Here is a 22609-nt window from a genome sequence, read left to right as displayed (position 1 = left end):
TCAAAGTGGTTAGAATGAAAGAGAGAGGTGCAAATACTGATAAATTATCCTCTTCATTTTTTTTTTTTATTTATTTCTCACAAAGCAGGAAAAAAATGGCACAGATTCAATTTCTATAATGTTCTGTTTTCATCTGCAAGAAGAAAATTTTCAAGCTTAGGTGCCAAAAGCAGGAAAATTAAATCTGTATTTAGAGAGTTAAATAAGACGCTCAGTTTTCAAAGGCACCTGTACTCCTAGTTGCTACCAGAAGAGACTGTAACCTTACTTTACTTTTAAAAAGGTATTTTCCAACTCAAAAAATAAAACTTTTTTATTTGCTAAGCATTTCTGTAGAAAATGCCCATCAGGGGATGAGAGACAGAAGTCCACTGAAACACAACACACAGGTTTTTTCCTTTTAGAGTTCAACTCCTGGCAATAGGCAACTTGGATTCAGCAGCAACAGAGCCACAGTGATCAAAGGTCCAGTGCTCAGCTGCTCTTCCATTCCTTTGCAGTGAAGGGTTCAACCCAAGCTACTGTCAGTGGAAATCAGGAAATTATGGGACTCTTAATGCTTATGTTTGCCCTCAAGCTTATTTCTCCACTTTGATTTACGGTATGAGATTCTGGCTCTGGGCAACCGTCTTCACTCCTGGTCTTAACCCACCATCTGACAGTAGTCCAACCCTACATATACTGGCCCACCTCCATTAATCCATCCAGAACAGGAGGTACTACATGCAAGACTGGACACCATGGGGTGTCTGCAAGAGACTAAGGTTATGTCCCGTACTGGGCCAGCCAGGACATTGTGTCCCAAGGAGAAGCTTTCATGGCAGATGCTCCCAAATCCCAGCAAAAGGATAAGAAAATCTTAGCCTAAACTTGCTTTCAAATTCATTCTTCTCTGCAAACAACCTGTCTTCTGCTGGCATCTCTTCCTGAGCTTAGTAAACCCCTACATGTGCCATGTGTTGCAAGTATATATACATTATTACATATACTTTGTTATAATGGTGATCTCTTTAGTTCTCAGCTCAGACAGGGAGCTCTCTAAGTAGATGGGAATGTCACCCGAGTGTGAGCTCCAGGATTTGACCTTGCCTGGACCAAATAATGAGAAATTTTGAGTTAGGTCTAGTGTTAAGAACTTCCCATCATTTTTCCCCAAATGTCAAGACCCAGGATTGACACTGATGGAAGATCATATGCTCTTAGATCACTTCATGCGTGGTGGAATGGCTATCAGTGTCAGAAAGCAAAAGAAAATACAACTCAAAATTCTGAGGGAAAATGGAGATTTGGCATGAACCACTGAAACACAGCCTGGTGCTGGAATGAAGAATAACACTGTCTGGAGAAGAGCTGTCATCTCGAGATGGGTGAATTTTGTCCTCTTGTCCTTCTGAGAAAGCTCTTAGACATGCTAGCAAAGCTGTGTGGGAAATATTAACAGCATCAAACCTCCATGACAGTGAATAAACAGAGAGCTTTAGTCTCCAAGGGCTGTCCGTCAGCTTTGAGGCCATTCCACCAACCCTATGACCCACTAAAAGAAAAACAAGTTTGGAAAGCAAATGCACAAACTTTCCAAGAAGGCCCCCAACCACAAGGAAGAAGATTCTTTGCCCCAGGATGTATTTTATTCTGCATTTATGATTATACTGATTCCGAGTGAATGGCCACAATGTGCACAATATTGTGCAAACACTCAACAAGCGAAATTCCTTTCTCAAAAAACCTGAGCAGCTGGGTCAAGGGCACCAAACCCACTTTGCAAGATGAAAGTTATTCAGGCAGTTTGTGCTTGTGGAAATGAAAACAAATTGGCGCTGGTATATAACTGTTTTCGTAGCATCGTGATTATTCTCTACTATCTGGTATCTCTAATAACCTTATGGGATGAACCATGACTATTGAACATTAAAGGGACTAAGGTGGCATTCAGGACATCTGAATGAGGTTGTTTGGCTTCAGACATCTTCTTGCATTACACAAGTCAAAGCGTAGCTCGGTTATAAAACATGGTCACGTTAATTATGCAGCAGGACACAGGCTGTTCTCCTTCTTCTTAGAAAAAGTTTAGAAATGAACACAATATGACCATGTTATTAAGAAAAGGAGGAAAGGAGGAAAGCATTTCAGCAATGAAAATGTCAATCTGCGGTTTATTTAAAAAATACTAAAACAATGAGCTGAAAACATGAAATCGGGAAATCTCCTTTGATAAATGTCAGTACTTTTAAATTAGGACAAAGGAATTAGAAAAATGGAGGCTTATGTTTAATTCACTTGAAAGCAAATTAAAGGCTTCGGCTTATGGATGAAAGAGAAAATTAGGTTATTATTTTCCCTGAGAGTTACCAAGGCTACTGCAGCCCAGAGAAAGCCACAGTTCAGCACAGCTTGGCGAGCTGCTGTCAACAGGACTGTTGCATGTCTTAAGTAGATTTAGGAGAAGTGGTTCCATCTTAGGAGTCAGAAGCTGGACCAGACGCTGTGTCACACCCTGGCAGGGACAAGACCTGGTTGGGTCCGTCTATTCTAGGGATTTTTCCCAAAATAGTCCTTCATCCCCTACACTTTGTGAAGGAGGTGATGGTACAATGAATACGAAGCCCCCAGCAGCAGGATATTTGGGGTTTTGAGATACTTATGAGCTAATTAAAGTCACCTTCTGCACGTTGGTGTGATACCTCCAGCTTTTTCACCTGCACTATATGTCTGGTTTTAGTCCAGGAACCCAGAAATGTTGCCCCTCAGTCTATGTGTTGCTGTCCATTACCAGTTTATATCACCGTGGATCAAGCTGGGAATGATTTCCAACAGAGAAATGGCTAAACAAGTGCCCTGTTTAAAGAAATCCTTACTTTCAAGTTTATGACTTTACATTTTGTACTATTTCATCCTGTTTCTGCTCATTCTCAAGGTCTACTCTGTGATATTCACCTCCTCCTACATTTCATGGAAGTTCCTCAGCTTTGCTCCATCAACAGACTTCATTAGCACTTCATTTCCACCTTGGGGGTCAAAATTGTTATTGCAAACCTTAAACAAATCGATTGCAAGACAGACTCAGGAGAAACTCCACTAATAGATGGGCTCCCTGGTCCAGCACGGTTCAATAGAATTTCCCCGTTAGCCACTTCCTTACTTTTGACATGGTTCCCTCATCAAACTTCACCTTTTCCTGCTGGAATAACAAAGTTACCCCATGGCACTGCATCAATTTCTCATTTAAAATACAAAGGAAGGAGATTTTTTTTATCCAAGAAAATACCAGGTGTGCATGCTGCGATATCTTAACCATTCCCTACATCTTTAGTGCGCCTTTCCCTCCATATTATAAAGCCCAGCAAAGTTTGGAGCAGCAACAAGCATCTCTGGTATCTCTTGCATTACGTCTCTTTTTCAAATATAAGCCCTGTTTCAGCAGGTCCCCAGCACAGAGGCTGCACCTTGACTTGATAGATTTTTTCCTCATCCTTACCTTCAGATCCAGTTGTGCTTGCTGGTCCTTGGAGATCTGGTGATGGAGAGTAGCCAGTCTTCCTGATAAGGTGCTTTTAGGACATACCTTCCCTTTACTTCTCATTTCTTGGTACGTTTTCTTTCTCAGTGGACTTTGCTTTTGCCACCCTATTCAGTGGTTCATCTTAACTGAAAGCAAAAGTGATTTTTTTTTCCTTCCAAGGGATTTTACCTACATTATGACAAAACATATAGCTGGATATCAGCCATAATCCCTTCCCTCACTTTGCTGTGTAATATCTGCCCATCTTCTGTGTTTTCTTTTCAATATATTCCATCAACGGACATATGAAGAGTACAGCGGACATTGGGGACATTACATCACTCAGATTCCCTTTTCCCCCATTTTACCTCAAAATAATTGCAAAATATCGCAAATTAATCCTGCTGTATCCCACCCAAGGGTTAGCTGCACTCCAGCAAGGTGAGGAGTGTGATTTTCTGTGTTTATTGATGGTGTAACTCTACAAGGTAATGTGGTCCCCAAATTGACCTGGGTGGGAGCTCAGGTTTCCCAGGATCTCACCAAAGGAGCAGAGTTTGAAAAACATACGGGTGTTCCCAACATCCTTGCATTTTCCTGGAAATTAAACCTGCTGGCTTTAAACATCCTACAGGTGCTGAGATGCTCTGGAACCCTTGGAAGAATTAAGATCTGCCTAAAAAGATTTGACAGCAAACAGAGTTATTGTTTTTTTTGTTTTGCATTTGTTTTAAATTTGCTCCTAAATGGTATCCTGCTTTTCCACCAGCCCAATTTAATAGCTTTGTGTGACGTTATCCCAGAAGTGAGAGTCCCATAACAACACATCTGCAAGCAATAAAGAGAAGTGAGGGAAATGCTTCCTAAACTGGCAAATCCCAGCCAATTTTCCAATTCACGGCTCTCACACTCTCACAAACAGCTGATAAGACACAGCCAAGCTCTTTCTCCTGCCCTCTGCTTCTTAAAACCAGCAGAGACCACCCCTGATTGCAGAGGTGGTGCGGGTGATGGAAGCTGGTGCCCAAGCACAGCAGCTGAGGATTAACATCACAGCAGCTGTTCTAGATTAGGAAGGGGTCAATCTGTTTCTGACGGTGGCCAGTAATGAATAGCTAAGGAAAAGGATAAGAATGGGGACATCATGGGGCAAAACCTTTCCCAAATACTCCCCTAACCTCAAGTCTTACAGCCCTGGGAGTTCCTGAGCCACAGGTGAGGTCTCTGTATTTAACTTACCCTTGCTGGACTGCTCTTCTGTGCAATTGTCCAGCTTAATTTTTGGAACTCTGTTAGCTTTTAACAGTCAGAAAATCCTGTGTCAAGGCAACAACACACTGAAGAGCCACTTTTTCCAATCTGTTTTGGATCTGCTTCCTTCTCATTTAATTTCTTGGCCCTCACTCTGGTATGGGATGAGGCAGAAGACAGGTGATCTCCATCCACTTTTCCCAAATAGAAGTCTGTCCTGTCTGCCTACATGTGTGTCTTCTTCAGGCTGAAGAGACAACATAGACTAAAGTGACCCATCTACAGAAGCTCATCCACATCTTGGATCATATGGTATAGATGGAGTGGGAACATCTCTCCTGACTCTGCAGGTGGAAATGGTTTTTGAAGGAGGTTGTTCAGAAAAAGGTCTAGCAGCATCAAAATGCTAGCGGTAAGTTATTGGTTTGGAAACTCCCATTATTGCTGAAGTGAAGGAGAACTGGCTTTCTGGATTTCTACAGTCATTTGCTTTATACACAGCTGATGTGAGGCTGGATGGGTTTCCAGAAGTTCTGAGCCATTACAACAAAATCCCATCAATCATTTAATCAGCAGCAGGCTTTTTTGAAGCCACATCAAGGAAACTTGAAGAGCTGACCTAAAAGTATGTTACTTTTTTTTTTTTTTTGGCCTGTCTTAGTTCAAATTTTGAGATTTTCCAAATGGTTCCAAGCAGTGCGGTCTGGAAATGTTTGAGGCAGAGAAACCCTCAATGGTCTTTCCCAGTTTTGGAGACCAAGATAGTTCTGGAACAGCCTGTTTCCAGCTTTCCTGAGTTGCATTAATCCCTTGTTCTCTCAGTCATCACTTCACCAGTCATAAAAAGAGATTACTGTAGATCTCTTAGCTTGTTTCTCTGGCTATTTTTTTATTAGGGACCATCTATTGTCATGAGAGTGTGCATGGTAGGGTCCCCCACAGTGATCTCACTTGGGGACGACAGGCAAAAGTTCTGTTCCAGTTTCCATTGTAACCGGTTTTACTCTCACAAGCGCATTTCTTTTAATCGGTATATTTTATCTGCCTTCCCTGCCCAGTGATTTCCCCGTGGACCTACCCAAACAATTCTTTCTTTCATTGGCTTTGCTAAATCTGTTGTGTGGAGCTCTGGGGAGCAGCTTTTTGGGATAGGTCTAACACAAGTAACAATGGGATTTTTTTACACCTGACTGATCAATACCTTAATTCATTTGTAAGGAAAGGTAGCAGGTAGTTTTAGGAGTGGTGTGTGCATGTGCATAGAAGGAATGTTTTTTACTGAACTCTATTCCTCTCAGCATCCACCCAGTGATGAGGAGAAGCCCAGATCTCATAAATAAAGCAGCAAAGAACAATGATCCCTCTTTCTTCACAGTATTTGCAGTATGTCTCTTCTGGGTGTCTTTTCGCAGTGCATGGGTGTCCCCTCACCCCGGCATACAAGTAATTACAGAAAAGGCAGGAAATGCCTCCCTTTTGGGACAAATAGTGGGGGTTGTCTATGCCTGGATTTTCCCTGTCCCTGAAATCCCCTGGTATTTTTTTTTTTCTTCAAACTTAGGAAGAAATGCTGCTTTCATAGCACTGATTCCTTGAGAACTTCCCCTTGTCTGGAGGGAGATGTTGTAGACTGTTCTTCACCCAAGAGGGGTCAGCAAGGCTGCCTGCAAGATGTCTCCTGCAGCTCCAGCTGTGTGGATAGAGGAGGTTAATGCAGCTTCCCTGATTCAACCAAAAGGAAGGTTTTCTTGCAGCTCAAACCTCAATGAAAGGACAAGACACTGTGCCAGGGAAAGCAAGTCATAGAATCGTAGAATCATTTTGATTGGAAAAGACCCTCAGGATCATGGAGTCCAACCATAACCCAGCCCTGGCACTGCCCCATGTCCTGAGAACCTCATCTCCATCTGTCCAGCCCTCCAGGGATGGTGACTCCAGCACTGCCCTGGGCAGCCTGTTCCAATGCCCCACAGCCCTTTGGGGAAGAAATTGTTCCCAGATCCAACCTCAACCTCCCCTGGCGCAACTTGAGGCCGTTTCCTCTGCTCCTGGTGCTTGTTCCTGGGGAGCAGAGCCCGACCCCCCCTGGCTCCAAGCTCCTTTCAGGCAGTTCAGAGATCAGAAGGTCTCCCCTCAGCTCCTGTTCTCCAGCTGAACCCCCCAGGTCCCTCAGCCGCTCCATCACACTTGTGCTCCAGCCCCTCACCAGCTCCGTTCCCTTCTCTCAACTCGCTCCAGCACCTCAAGGCCTTTCTTGTTTTAAGTCCCCACATCCCTGCTCTCAGCATCCTTGTGTGAAGTGGGACACCAAACCCATCCCTTCTTTAATACATGAAGTGATGGGTCTCAAGTCCTTCAGTCCAAGGGCATCAAAATATCTCATTACTAAAGGGAGAGCAGAGGTTTTCCAAGAAAAAAAAAAATTAATTTGTTAAAAAAACCCCGAAACCTCACATGTGTTCCAGTGATACTTTTTTTATTCCTGAACAAATAGCTACTTCAAAAATAGAACACTAAAAAAGAACCTGCAAAATAATTAAAAATAATAATAAGCAGAAAAATCCAATCATTTCCCCAGTTTCTCAGCTAGATGTTTCAATTGCATCTCACTGCAATTTCATTATGAAATTTGCTTAAACATAATCATACTCTTCTTAAAGAAGTTAAAAAAACCCCAACTCAAGAGTAATGCTTTTTTACTCCAAATGAGCTTGTATTAACACTTTCTATTTCCCCACTGAGTAGCCCAGGAAATGCTCGTTTCAGATGTGAAATACAGTTATTAAAGACTTTAATTTATTTGCCACCTTCCAATTCTGACAGAGGACTAGAAAACTTGCTAAATTAACAGCTCCAGACTGAAATATGGACGAAGCTTTCAGAAGGAGAGGAAGGCCAGGGATCACACTTTCCTTTTGATTTGCCAAGAGGAGGAAAGAATAAATAAGTAAATAAATAAAAGGGGTATTTTCCCGATTTTGTTATTCTTCTTATAGAACACCTAGAAATGGCTGTATGAATTATTTCCCTTCTCTGTTTTGTTCATGAAAAATACAAATGTGCAATTCCTCTGGTTTTCTAGAAGAACTGGAGGATTAATGAGGTGATGCCATGATGAAGTGCAAGTTAAGAACCCTGAACAGCTCCAGCAAAAAGAAAACCCTTCCCAGAGCATTTAAATTCCTGTTTAGCTAAAATACCTGACCCAGCAGTGGAGAAAATCTCTCACTGCAAATGTTCAAAAGCAATAGCTGAGCTTTTGGTGTGGCAAAAGTGCCCCCGTGCTTCCCTGAATAATCAGAGGAGCCTCTGTGTTAACAAGAGAGACAGAGGAGACATGGAAAGGCAAGGAGAAGAGAGAGGGAAAGGGAAAGGGAAAGGGAAAGGGAAAGGGAAAGGAAAGGGAAAGGGAAAGGAAAGGAAAGGAAAGGAAAGGAAAGGAAAGGAAAGGAAAGGAAAGGAAAGGAAAGGAAAGGAAAGGTCAAGCCTGCATTACGAGCAGGGACAGAGGTTGCCATGTTTATGGGGTCCTGACTTGCGAATAAGGCTTCTAAGTCCACTGGTCTTTTACTTGCCGGGTGAACCTGAAGACATCGCTTCACATTTAGTGTCTCAGCTACTCCATGCATGAAATGGAGGTAGTGGAAAATGATGCTCAACCATCATAAAGATTAAGAAGCCAGGCTCTGCTGTTTGGCTTGCTAAAAGAGGGTCAGCTTCTGGGACATGAGGATTAAAGATGCGGGAGGCCAGGAGGTGTGAAAAGCACAAGGGGATGATGCTGAGGCACCTCTTGCAGGGGCTGGATGGATTCAGTGTGCCATGTGGAAGGAGGTGTGGGGACCTGGCTGGAGGGTTATAGAATTATAGAATAGTTTGAGTTGGAAGGGACATTCAAAGCTCATGTAGTCCCACCCCTGCCATGAGCAGGGACATCTTCACCAGCTCAGGTTGCTCAGAGCCCCGTCCAGCCTGGCCTGGGATGTCTCCAGGGATGGTTCATCCACCACCTCTCTGGCCAACCTGGGCCAGGCTCTCACCACCCTCAATGTCAAAAATGTCTTTCTCATGTCTAGCCTGAGGATTTAGGAGGTGATCACGTTGCAGAGGATTAATGGAAGGCATCATGGCTGGGAAGGGTGGTAGGATGTGGCCCAGGACTTCAGGGCTGTGTCTATATTATTGAACGGTCAAGACCAGGATACATATCCCAGGGGGAGCGCCCTGTCTGAGGCCGCCAAGAGATGGGGGTGTGTGGGATGCTGAGACCCTCCAGGAGGACAACGAGGGGAGAAAGAAGACATCCTGCGGCTGGAAGGGATGAACGGGGTCATGCCCTGGGATGCCCAAGACGAGTTGCTCCGGGCTGGGGGAGATTCCCCACCCTCGGGGCCCGGGCTGCGGGGCCGGGGAGGCGGGGAGGAGCGGGGCCGGGCCGCCAAGCCCCTCCCCGCGGGGCCGCGGCCGCGGAGAGGCGGGGGCGGCAGCGGAGCCAGCCCGGGGAAGGCAGCGAGGGCTGCCCGGCCGCTCGGGCACGGCGGAACCTGCGCCCCCGCGGACAGAAGTTTGCTGCTGAAAAAAAGAAAAAAATTAAAAAAAAAAAAAAAAAGGAGGAGAAAAAAAATTAAGAGTAAAAAATAATAATAATACAAAAAGCAAAGAAGAGGCCCCCTCCGCAGCTGTTTCCAGGAGGGATGAGGCGAAGAGCGGCCGGCGGGAGCCCGGCTGCGGGCACGACCCGGGGCCGGAGCGGGGCTGAGCCGGCTGCGGTGTGAGCGATCGGCCCGGGGAGGGCCGGGCCGGGCCGGCGGGGACGCCTCCCGCCCTGCCCAGCCTCCGCGCATCCTCCGGCACCGCCGTGCCGAGCCGTGCCGGGCCGGTGGGTCCGAGCCGTGCCGAGTCGGTGTGATCCGAACCGTTGTCGAGCGGTAGGATGAGGGGCATCGCCTACTTCTGCACCCTGATCCTCCTGGGTGAGTAGCGCGGCGGGACGGGGGACGGTGAGGGGGGGGACACAACTTTATGCTGGGGTTTGCTTGCGGGAACATTTCGGCCACTCCCGGGCACGGAAGGTCTCCCCCTCCCCAGCACTCCAGGAGCACGGGCAAGCCCTGGGGCAGCATCACCCCTGGGGTAGCATCACCCTTGGGGTGGCATCACCCAGCTTTCCGTTGTCTCCTTCGCTCTGGACCCAAGCGCTGGGATCTTTTCCTGCTGTCACTCCGGATAGTCCTGTTTGCCGCGGAAATGGCTAAATTAACCCAGGGAATTAAGGCACTTCTTGCTGGTGAAGAGGAGCTTGGAGGGATGTGTTTGGGAAGTGGGGAGGCAGATTTTGCACGGCGTCGGGAGACCCAGGGTGGTGGTGAAGCTGGAAAATGTCGGGGTTTCGGGGCTGGTGGGACTGGGCTGGCAGCCCCAGCTCTCCCTCTGCTCTGTGTAGCACCGTGCACCGTGTCCTGAGCGGTGTGTCTGTCTGTGTGCTCAGCGCTTCCAGCTGCAGATTTCTTCTCACCCACCCAAAACTCGGCTGTCCTCAGGGCTTTTTTTTGTTCCCCACGGGGAGTGGGGGGCTAAGCACCCCAGGTGTCTCCCCCCATCCCTCTGCGAGCTCTAAAGGCAGCCCTCGCCCACTGCCGCGGGTGGGAGATGCCATCCCCCGTGGGATGCCGCCCTGTCCGCGGGGATGTGGTTTGCAGCATCCCGCTCGCATCCCGCTTCTCCCGAGCTCCGGAGCAGACGGTTCTCCTGCGCGCAATTCCCGGTGGTCCCCACGTACCCGGGGAGAACCGCGAGTGAAGGGGCTGCAGCCCGGCTGGGAGCCGCCTCTCCGCCTGCCCTTGCCGGCATGCAACCCCGACAGCTCCCTTTAGGGTATTTTTGTGCCCTCCCTTGTGTTTCTTTGAGAGAGCAAACCCAAGAATGAGTCTGTGTTTAAATAGCAAAGGCTGTGGGGAAGCAGGGGGGAGGATGCAGCGATCCTCTTCGGGTAGGCACTGGGGGAGGAAAAGGTCTTGGGGTGTATGGAAGTGGCTGGGACATCCCGGTCCACCTGGAATGGTCGGGCCCTGCCTCCTCTGCACCCCGAGCACCCCTGCTGTGCACCCACCCCCTGGGGAAGACCCCCAGCAGGTTCTTCCCTCGGTGGGGAAGGCTTTGTATGAGCTCCAGGTAACTCCTTTGCCGGTTCTCCTTGTCACTAGATGTCAGCAGCCGCAACTCTTGCAAGTCCCAAAGGCGGGGGAAGTAGGGGGGTAGTTCGACCCCCCAAGAGGGACCATCTCCCGCCAGGGAGTGCTTTGCTCTAGGGGTTTGGAGGAGCACCGGGACCTGGACATGTCCCACGCTGGGATGGTTCCTGCTTTGGAGAGGCTGGAGTTGTGTCCTGGGCTGGAGAAGGTCTCAGCCCCTCTCAGAGCCAGAGATTTTTCCTACAAGGCTCACAGGGCTTCTGAGTGGGAGCCCAGGTCTCTGCAGGATCCATTTTCCAAATGGTTCAGATTGACTGACTCGCTGATTGACTGTCTGATTGACTGACTGGTGGACTGATTGATTTTTCTCTAGAGAAAGTGGACTTAAAGAAAAGAGCAAATGGCCAGCTCTCCCTTGTCAGCAATGCAATCGGGAATAGCAGGCAGGTGCTAAGAGTACTCTCATCGCCTCTGGTCCAAGCCAGAGCAAAGCCATCAGCTAGTATTCACCTTTTGGTTTTCTGATCTTGAGGGCTCCAGCAGGACCTTTTCATCTCCAAACTGGCATTTGACACCCTGCAGGCTCAGCGCCATCCCGGCAGATGCCATCCAGTGTCCTCAGCTTGCACTGTAGATATTTTCTAGATGTTTGTGTCATGTGTGGATGAGGGCTGCTCATTTAGATGTGTCTGGGGAGATCCCCTGCAGGGATCGAGGATGCTGGGATGGAGACAGCAGCCTCTGCAGCTGCAAGCACAGCACTGGAACAGGCTGCCCAGGGCAGTGGTGGAGTCACCATCCCCCCTGGAGGGGTTGGACAGACATGGAGATGAGGTTCTCAGGGACATGGGGCAGTGACAGGGGTGGGGGAATGGTCAGACTCAATGATCTTGAGTGTCTCTTCCAACCAAAATAATTCTATGATTCCCAGCTTCATCCACGCTGGTTGCACAGAACGTGGACTGCAGTGTGAGCGCTTTGTTTTTTTGTGTGTGTGTCCCCTGTGACATTTTTTGGGATGATCCCGGATGGAAGAGGCATGTTTGGAGAAATCAGAGCTCTCTGAGGTGGGACTAGGCAGCATCACCATCATCCAGCCTGGTCAGAGAGCTCCTGCTGTCACTTCATACCCAGCTCCCTGGTGGCACAGGCTGAACCAGAACAGACAACTGATACAGTCAAACACGTTTTTTCTTTCCCCTCAACCACTTTTCAGACAGATCAACACCCTCATCGGTCTCACCAGCAGCCAGATGGATACCAGTGTCAGAGAAAAGGATAGAAAAGGAGCACACAGCTGGGGACAGGGACATGGCCTTGGGGAAGTTCATTGCTGCCTCAATGTCCCCTGGTGTTTGCTTGCACCTGTGATATTGGCTAGAAATCCCACCCACAGGACTGTGGTGATGCATTCAGGAAGACTTTATGGAAAATCAATGCTCTAGAAAGCACTGATATAATTAAATATAAAGAATATAATTAATTTTACAAGGATACTAGGTTACACCTGTAAGCAGCCCCCAAAGCATCGCCTATCCCCGTGCAGCTTTCAGAGGACACATCAGTCCCCCCGCTAACATTATAATAATTAAAAGATGGAAATTAAAATCTGGGCTGAGGTTGAAAGCAGTAAGTTTTCTGTGAATTCCCCATGGGACCAAGAGTCATTTCTGGCCCATTGCGATGGAGGGCAGGACCCTGCGATGGCATCTGGGTTGTCTTCTGCCACCAACTGCCATGTCTACCTGGCAGGTTTTACTGCGCTTAGTCGTTAGCGTAATTTCTGGCATATGTTTCCCACAGGCTCTTCACAGGTGCAATCAAACACAAGAGATCGTCTGACGGATTTTTCACCTGGTTTGGGAACTCAGATCCCAGGGGGAGAGCAAAAAAAAAAATCTTGAAAAATGCATCTGTGTGTATGAGAGGGGAAAGTGCTCCTTAAATTAGTGCCTTTGTCAGTTCTGACAGGAACAATCCGTTATTTGCATCAATAAGAATGTGATATTTATGTCTCTCTGTACTGGTGCGGAGAAGAATAAAACTTGTCCCTCAACAGGCTGTCCTAAAACACTGTGAAATTCCTCTCAAGGATCTCGTCCCGCCCAAAAACATTTTTTGCAGAGCTCTGGAGACTTAAATAGTAATTACTGCTGGGTAAAAATTAGTACTAGTTAAGTCTAATAATTAGTGTGAATTACTGTGAATAGTGTTTTATTTTGCCTTTGGAGACAGAAATGTCTTCTCTGCTCTCCTGGCAATTTTCACAGATGTCTTCTATTGTGCCTGAAATTCCCTTCATCATTTTCACATGAGACTCGTTCATTTTCCTGACTTTCCACTTGGTCATTTTTAAACGTGACTCTTAATGTCGCTAAAGTTTTCCACCCTTCAATCAAAATACTCTGTCACAAAGATATCCATGATTTCTTTTTCCTTCCAGTGGACTTTATATTCAGTTTGCTTCCTTAAAAAAAAAATCACCTCTTTCTTCTCAACCTAAAAGTGGAAGAGGACAAATTCAAATGAAGTTCTCCTGCTAAAACATTTTTTTTTAGAAGGACACGTTTCATTGAAGAAATAAAAAGGAACAAAACTATGAAAAGCTTGTTCCTGTCAATCTTCACTTCAGTACAGCTCCCTTGTTTCAAATGCATCTGTCAAAATCCCTTCTGGTTACACCTCCTGGCGGTGAACTTCAAGCCTGAATGGACTGACGGTGGGAGCTGTGTCATAGTTGGTGGGGGAGTAGGGCTGAGAAGATATTGCCACCATTTCATGTGGACTTCCATCATCTCTTTTGGCCATCACAGATTTAAAGGTTCAAATAGGGGGATGTTGGGGCTGGACTCCTGGTGAAAGCAGAGTGGAAATAAATGGTTGAGAGGGTGAGTTTGAGGACGTGGATGGTGAGTGGAGCCATGAATTGGCATTATGTCCTGGAGATGGAAAAGGAGGAAAACCAAGTTTGGTGTGACCTGGAGGGGTGTGCATCCAGCAGTGGGTTGTGGTGGTCAAGCTGATGCAGGACAAGGAGCAAGCACTGTTTTATGGAGAGCAGAAACAGTTTCCAGAAGGTGAAGCCACCATTTTTCATGGGGTAACGAGAACCCGAGGCTGCCACAGGGAAGAAAAACGAGGGTAGAGGAAGGATAGACATCTTCTAAAATCACATCACATTTAAAATACCTGTGATTTCTGCAGGATTTAGGTCTAATAATACGTGATGCCACACCTGGCTGTTGCTGAGCTGTAGTGAGCTTGGTAGGTGTTAAGAAAGGTTGCTATCTCTATGAATATTTCCAAGTATCTCTCTGCATCTTACAGAATCTGAGCTGTTAAGAAGCTCTACCCCAGCTGCAGATGTGTCTTGAGGGTCCTTCGGGCACTTAGCGGTGACACATCTTTCCCTGCCGCTGGGAATGGTGTCCATGGAAGGTGCAGGGCATGGCCAGACCTTTGGTGTGTCCTCAGAACCTGGTCATCTCATGCACGCTCTGGCCCATCCCTGACTGGGATTCATCTGCCTGCAGCAGGTGGCTTGAAGGAATAAATGACCTCATGAGATGGAGCCTGAATAAACCTCCCTGCAGCCCTGGCCCACAGCTTGACTGTCATTGAATAGAATCATAGAGTAGTTTGGGTTGGAAAGGACCTTGAGAGATCCCCCCGTGCCCCCCCTGCCATGAGCAGGGACATCTTCAGCAGCTCAGGTTGCTCAGAGCCCCGTCCAGCCTGGCCTGGGATGTCTCCAGGGATGGTTCATCCACCACCTCTCTGGCCAACCTGGGCCAGGCTCTCACCACCCTCAGGCACAACAACTTCTTCCTCATGTCCAGCCTGAATCTCCCTCCTTTAGTTTAAAACCATCACCCCTTGTCCTATCACAACAAGCCCTGCTGAAAAGTCTGTCCCCGTCTTTCTTATCACCCCCTTATAAGTACAGAAAGGCTGTAATAAGGTCTCCCCAGAGCTCCCCAGGCTGAACAAATACAGCTCTTCTATCCTCACAGGGAAAAAGTGTTTCCCTGTATTCCATCAGACTAGACGTGTATTCCCCAGTTCAAAACTGCGTTGCCCATATCCTGTCACTCTTGAGTCTCCTCTCCTTTCACCTCCCTTCATGCAAATCTCTCTTCTTCCTCCACAGTGCACGTGTTCCTCTTTCTGCCCAAAGCCATCTGGGAAGCAGTTTGCATGAAAGATGTAGTAAAAAGGGTTGTGCTGCGGTTTTGATTTATTGAATCCAACTGGAAAATCCTGTCTGTGATACCTTTTCTTGCTGAGTGTTTTGACAGAGTTATTCACAGCACTCCCCAAGCTACTGCTGACATATGGGTTGGGAGGGTCGTTTTGACACACAAGTGCAGGCAGCTGGTTTGAAGTTTATGGGTCCAGTTTATTGAGGAGAAAGGACTGGGGCAGGTTTTCTGGTGCTTCTTCCAAAAGCAGGATCGAATTGCTCGTCTCTCATACATCACCAGGCTAAGCCATCTATTCTTTGCTGCCAAGGGGATGACAGTCCACTTTGGGATGGGATTTTAAACGGATCCAGATGAGAGGAGGGTAACAAAAATGACCCGAGGCTGGAACAGCTCTGCTGGGAAGACAGGCTGAGAGAGTTGGGGTGTTCAGCTGGAGAAGAGAAAGCTCTGGGGAGATCTGTTTGTGGCCTTTCCGGACTTAAAAGGGTTGATAAGAAAGATGGGGAGAGACTTTTGAGCAGGACCTGCTGTGAAAGGACAAGGGGTGATGGTTGTAAACTAAAGGAGGGAGATTCAGGTTAGACATAAGAAATTGTTGGCCCTGAGGGTGGTGAGAGCCTGGCCCAGGTTGGCCAGAGAGGTGGTGGATGAACCATCCCTGGAGACATCCCAGGCCAGGCTGGACGGGGCTCTGAGCAACCTGAGCTGGTGAAGATGTCCCTGCTCATGGCAGGGGTGGCACTGGGGGAGCTGGGAAGGTCCCTTCAACCCAAACTGTTCTGTTTCTAAAAGGCTGCAAGTTAAGACCAGAGAAACTGGTGGATTTTGCTTTCCTCCTCTCTGCCTGTTACTTGTACAATGAAGAAAAAAGCCAAACACATAATTCAAGTCAAGACTTAATGTTTCTGTCCGAGCTGTAGACTTTGACTGTAAGCGGTCCATGCTGTAGAGTCCCTGTCTGAATGATGTGAGGTTTCTGGAGACTCAGAGATGGATTGGACCCAGAAAATGCTCAGGACAGGTCTATGGAGAGCTCCAGGGTGCCTTCAGAGAGGGCAAATTGTACACAATCTCTGCAAAATATCAGTTTTTCCTTCAAGCTTTGCATCAAACGAGGCTCTCTGATGCCTCTGCAACAGCCACCTGGGAAATCCCATCATCCTTGATTAATCAGAGCAAAGGAAACACAGGGCAGCTACAGCCTCCTGGGACAGGAGCCTTCATTTGGATGATGGCTGTGAATTTTTTGGAGCAAACCTGGTGTCTGGGCCACCACTTGTGCAGGGTTTGTGTTACCCTGTCCGTGAGAGTTTTGCATGAACAGTCAAATCGATCGTAAATTATTTTGAGTTTCTTAATTAATCTCTTACTGTGGCAGCTTTTATTGAATACTTTGCTCTTCTTTATTTTTTTTCCTTTTGCTACCCATACTAGACCCTTTACAACTATAACCTTCACCACGATTATAACTTGAATTTTCTTTCTGTCCATTGCTCATGTATATCACCCCTAATTGGTGTCCAGGACCTGTAAACCGACTCCCCAAGTGTTGGCTGTAGATGCCATTGTTTAACTTGCAGTTTACATCTCCCCTTCTTCAGACTTGCCCCAGGGAGAAAAGCTGGGAGGAAACTTCTCAGAGCAACCTGTCTCTGTGGTGTTAGATAAACAAGTCTTAATAACAGGCTGGGTATTGCTTCTGAGATTTTAACTTCTGTGCATGTAAAGAGAAACGCATCTCCCCATGACAGCCTTTCACGGCAATATCTCTCAGATATTTTACAGCTGACTCGGTTACCTGCAATGTGGAAATAGGTAGCAGATGTCTCCTGTAGCACCGTGCATTTTTTCCTTTGTTGGTGTCTGTGTTTTCCTTTGATGTTCGGCATGTACAGCAGAAGGCACCTTAAAAAGACGTTGCAAGGCATGAAGCGACATAAATCCATGTACACAGAATCTTCTGTAATAAAGGCTGCGGGTGAGAACGACGTGTTTGCCATCTACTAATGGAGAGGAGAGCAAACCAGCATGCTGAATTATTAGACAGGGCTTGGAATGAATCAAAGCCAGTTGACCTGTTTGTGTAAAGCCCCAGACAAGGCTGAGTTTGCCTAAGTGTTTCCTCTGCACGGTGAGGAATTACACTCCTCCTTGCGAGGGTTAGTTGATTTATGCCCCAGATCTGACACATGAGTTATAGCAATTTCACGGTAGGTCTTTTTTCTTTCTTTTTTTTCCCTTCCTCTTGGTAAGATAACATTACCCAGCGAAGCTGCTTGAGGAACAACCTGCACACCTTGGTCTGGCTGTCACTGCCACATCATCTTTCGGAGAGAAGGCACGATCAGGGTCATCTCAGCTGAGCTTCCCTTCCAGTGTGCGACAAAATGCTCAGGAGGGTCATGGTGCTCACAACCTATAAATACCTTCAGGGTAATGTAAAGAATTCATTCTCCACCTCGCAAGGAGCTGGAATGAGGCAGAGAGAAGAGGAACTTGAGCTGTGCATTAGGAAGAAAAGCTTTGCTGTGAACCAGGACAACATCTGGTTAGTTAAATCACAGAATCATAGAATCATTTTGACTGGAAGAGACCCTCAGGATCACTGAGTCCAACCATAACCTTACTCCAGCACTAAACTATGTTCCTAAGAACCTCATCTAAAGGAATGGGGAAGAGCAGGTTGCCCTTTGGGACGATGATGGGATCGATTGGAGGCTTGTTGGGCTTTGTAGGCATGAGCAAACCTTATAACCATAAGGTGTGTTGCCGCAAGCAACCCCTGAAAGTTGGTTTCATTAGGTTGCCTGGAATTTCCCTGTTTGACTGGAAATCTTGTCCCCTTTTTTGTGACGATTTAGGGTGCTAATTGCAGGGAAAAAATGAATGAAATGTCCTGAGACCCAGACAAGGAACCTCCTCTAGGATCCAGCCTTGTGGAGCTCTCCTGCTGTTCTGGGGAAAAGATCAGGAACTGTGTCAAACTTGCAACATGAGACTTCTCCATCAGGGCCAGAAGGTGTGGGAAGGGAACAGTGGAGAAGGTCCCGAGCTGATTCTGGTCTGGAGGTGGGAAGTGGAGGAGAAAGGGTTCCTGAGAGGCTGGACTGAAGATGCAGATAGAATCATAGAATCACTTTGGTTGCAAAAGATCCTCAAGATCATGGAGTCCAACCATAACCCACCCCTGGCACTGCCCCATGTCCTGAGAATCTCATCTCTGTGTATTTTAAACCCCTCCAGGGATGGTGACTCCAGCACTGCCCTGGGCAGCCTGTTCCAATGCCCCACAGCCCTTTGGGGAAGAAATTGTTCCCCAGATCCAACCTCAACCTCCCCTGGCGCAACTTGAGGCCGTTTCCTCTGCTCCTGGCGCTTGTTCCTGGGGAGCAGAGCCCGACCCCCCCTGGCTCCAAGCTCCTTTCAGGCAGTTCAGAGATCAGAAGGTCTCCCCTCAGCTCCTGGTCTCCAGGCTAAATGAACCTAAACAGGAGACGCAGGAGCTGGGAGGAGGAAAGTGTGGGACCATGAAGGTCTGAGAGCTATTCTGGAGCTGGGGAAGCCCTAAAGGTTGGATTTCCCCTCTCTACTAAAGATGATGTGAGTCTCTGCAGGCAAAGTGCATGTGAAGTGACAGTTCAGGGACCCATCCATCAGTGAGGAGTGTGGAGGCATACGTGCTGGGTAAAGCAGCTTCAGAGTTACCACCCTCCTGGGACTAATGCAAGGAAATTTATCTCCCTCTCCTGATATTGCTTCATTCTTCCTCCCCACAGACCCAGCTTGGCCAATCCTGAATGTGTGCTGGAAAGCCTGTTAGTAATTAAGTACCTGACTCAAGGGGGTCCAGATCTCTAGTTGAGTTTGCTATATGCTATCGCATTGCCAATAAGCATTAATTTAAATTGAAAGGTCCAGAAAAAAAAAACAACAAACAAAAAACCCAAACCCAAACAAACAAAAAACCCACAACGACAACAACCTAACAAACAAATGAGCAAAATACCCCAAATAACAAAAAAAAATGCAGCGAACTCCCCCAAAAGTGCCTAATCAGCAGGTTGAATGCTGTCCCATGGGATTAGGAATCATGGCATCTGTTTCTGTATATCTCTCAGGTTTTGGAAAATGTTTCAGTATAAAATAAGGATATTTTTAAGGTAGGGGAATTATTGTGAGGCAGAACCAGGTGACAGCACAGCATTTGACCTGGGATATTGGTGCTTGTGTGAAGCAGCTAACTACAAGCTGGGATCAACATTTCTTATTGGCGTACGAGGAACAATGTCTTTTCGCAGCACCTGCTGTGCACACAATCTACTGAGCTCTTATTTTGGAACTCAGGCAGGAACCGAATTCAAGTGCGGTAGCTGACTAATCTGCTCTGAAAATCTTCCCATATCCCCTACGCAGGGATCAGTGATCCTGCTTTGCTCTGGGATTAGAGATGCGCGGGGCTAAAGAGACAAGGCTGAATTCAGCAATGTGCCACAGGGACGGGAGCAGCCCTGGGGTGCAAAAAGTAAAAGGCCTTCAATAGAAGAGCAGGCTGGAAAACAGGAGCTCGTTTCCACGGAAAAATACTGGGCTTTTGGTGCAATTTGCTTTCTGAACAACAGTGACAAATCAGGAATAGTAAAAATTGCAATAAAATATAGCGAGTGGAAAATAAAATGCTTATTGAGGGTAATTCAAGAGGAATAAAAACAAGGACTAAAAGCCTCAGATGTTCTTGTTCTTTTACTTGCTTTTATCAAGAAAGCAGGAGTTGTTCCTCCCAGGGGGACACTGGACAAGAAGAGAAATGGACCCTGTTTCTCACTTGTCCCCTGCCCAGGCACCAGACAGGGATGGTCCCAGGAGGCTGCAGGAGATGCGTTTCCCACTTGGTTTTCACCTGGTTTTCTGAACTTTTCCTTGAAATTAGTGGAAAGAGGTTGACAGGTCTAGATGGTCATTTACCATCTCCAGATTTGTGTTGTCTCCAAGGAGGGTGAAGCAAATCAAGGTGACAATTTTAGACCTTTCCTTGATTGTGCCTTGCATTCAGTGAGATGAACCCCACCTAAGCCACCAAGGCTTCTTGTTCTCCAAGAGAGCAGCTGAGGATGGAGGGAGCAGTTAAGGAGCCATCATTTCAATGTGCTCACCACCCCGCCCCCAGAAAAACCCCAAAAACAAAAAGAAAAAAAAAGAGAAAGATTAATTTAGTACTTTGTTTTTCTACTTGCAAACCCCAGATTTTCCCAGGGAATACATTTTCCCATGGTTAAAAGAGAAGGACAGAAATCTAATGGGAAATCTCCAACTGTTTCATAGACCTGCTGGCTCTGGTCACACTGATGATCAGAAGTACCTGGAGTTGGTGACTCTGTTAGGGGTCACACAGGCCACTCACCGTTCCCAGGAGCCTTTTGAGCCATGGGAGTTTGGTTGCCAAACCTATCAAAATCCCTGAAGCGGTTTTGGCCATGGCCATGGCCATCTCCTGGGGACTGGTCAGGAGCTAGCACAAGCCAAGGACCAATCCTGGTGGGTTTGAACGTGGTTGCTCTGTTTTGAAGGGGAAGAGAGTTTAACAGCATGAATGAGGGAGTTCTGGGCCATTTAAACCAGCACCCTGAGTGTCCTCAATTAACTAACCCAGGCACAGCACAAGACACCACCCTTACCCTCTCAGACACCCTCCATTTCTCAGACAACCTGCAAACATTGGACAAATATGTTTCAGCTTCATCTCTTTCAACCCCCTACATTCATCTTCCTTTTGGCTGTTTCCAGATCAGAAGGCAGAATAGTAACAATGACATGAGATAATATAAAATAAATGATAGCGCTGCCTAATTTGATCCAGAACAGATAAATTCCCCTGTTCTTAATGCATGCAGGTCTATTTAAACCCACATGAGCGTAGACCCGGCAAGGAACCGGAGATGTGCATACACAGAGTGAGTCCATCAGAAGTTTCTTGCAGAGCCTGTATGAGCTCTGAAGTGTCCTCTCCAACAGGCAAAGCCTTTATTGGCTTGCCATTGCAGTTAGCATGACCTCGTGAAAGATAAGACACATGAGAGGAGTCTGAGGAAGCTTGATTTATCCAAAGTTGAAAAGGGAAGAAAGACACAGGAGAGAACATGATCACACTCTATAAATACCTTCAAGGTAGCAGTGCAAGGGAAGGAAGAGGATTAGTCACACTTCTGTAAGACAGGGAGGGGAGACGAGAGAGCAACAGCATGAAGCAGAGAAAGGAAAAGTTTTGAGTATTAGGAGAAAAATGTTTAGTCTATTTTTCTTTCTCATTTTTACTGGAAAAAGGAATTGAAAAGCCTCAGTTTGGGGTAAGATTGAGGTTCAATGCAATTTCTTCAGAAAGGTTTTGGGCATGAGGATTAAATGGTGCATTTACGTGCAGGGTCTGTATATCCTAGGTGCATCCATGTGCTAAAAAAGGGGCCTGTATATCCAAGACAACGTCACTAGGTGTAGGGTCATCCTTCTGCCTTGAACACTTGGAAGTGAGGGTTGGCCAAAGTTCTTTCATTCCCCCCTTTTTCCTGCACCCCATATATCCCACCCTCATGTTGAAGGTGCCATGGAAAGATGATGCTGCTCAACCAAGGGTCTTAATGGTCATTTGGCAGTAGAGCTGAGAGGTGGCTCAGTGATGGACGATGAGTCTGGGTCAGTCAAGAGTCTTGGCTCTTGTTAATGGGTGATGAGGTGGATCCTCCTCCTCCTCTCCACTAAACCAGCCTTGCTCTTGGTGCCTTAGACCTGGCCTCACCATCTCCATGTCCCAAACTCACCATGCTCCCAGAACGCAAGACCTCCTGCCCTCAGACCTGGCACCATCCTCCCTGGAAATGGAGATGGGGAAGGCAGGAACTTCGATGTAACCTCCCTGAGGGCTGGCTCCAAGTCAGGCTTGGACAATTATTCTTACTGTCACCTTCCATTAAGCTGGGACTCAAAAGTGAGCATTTTCCAAAAAATGTGTGTAGCTGCTGCCAAGATTTTTCCCTGTCTCCTCAAGCAAGTGCCAAGAACTCTTTCTTCTCATAACAAATCAACTAACCAAATATAGGTGTCCCTGGAGAAAACCTTTCAGGCTATTAAGAATTAATAAGCTGGTTGAACTCAAGGTAAACAAGCTAATAATGCTGTACTTCAGTCTGTGCTTTCCTGAGAAAAAGAATCTTGTGTATGTGTGTCAGTCTGTCCACCCCAAATAATTTTTGAGTCTCATGGCTGGGTCAGGTAGTTGTGATAGAAGTCTCAGAAGATGCTTGGATCTCACAGGTTGATGTGAAATTGGTGGTGGAAAAGGGAATGAGCTCCTAGTGTTGCCCACTGGTGGAAAAGTTAGTGAAGTTCATAGCAGAAAAGGGGCAAGTGAAAGGATATACAGAAATCCAGGCTCCTTTTGTTCTGCTACTTATTTTTTCCCAGCCTAGCAGTAA

The 22609-nt window shown here is 46.8% G+C and overlaps 1 protein-coding gene across 2 annotated transcripts in view; it reads left to right on the top strand.

The window, feature by feature from the left end:
- Positions 1 to 9229: 9229 nt before the first annotated feature.
- The window catches only part of GFRA4 (GDNF family receptor alpha 4), a 72762-nt gene continuing 59382 nt past the window's right edge, over positions 9230 to 22609 (top strand). For both annotated transcript variants that reach the window (XM_082051666.1, XM_082051665.1), the window contains exon 1: positions 9230 to 9723. In XM_082051666.1, the coding sequence (XP_081907792.1) occupies positions 9684 to 9723 (40 nt within the window). In that variant the 5' untranslated portion in view covers positions 9230 to 9683. The remainder of the gene's footprint in view (positions 9724 to 22609) is intronic.

Source organism: Streptopelia decaocto (genome assembly GCF_964273445.1).
Source record: "Streptopelia decaocto genome assembly, chromosome: 4".
NCBI lineage: Eukaryota > Metazoa > Chordata > Aves > Columbiformes > Columbidae > Streptopelia > Streptopelia decaocto.
This window is presented reverse-complemented; position numbering and strand designations above follow the sequence as displayed.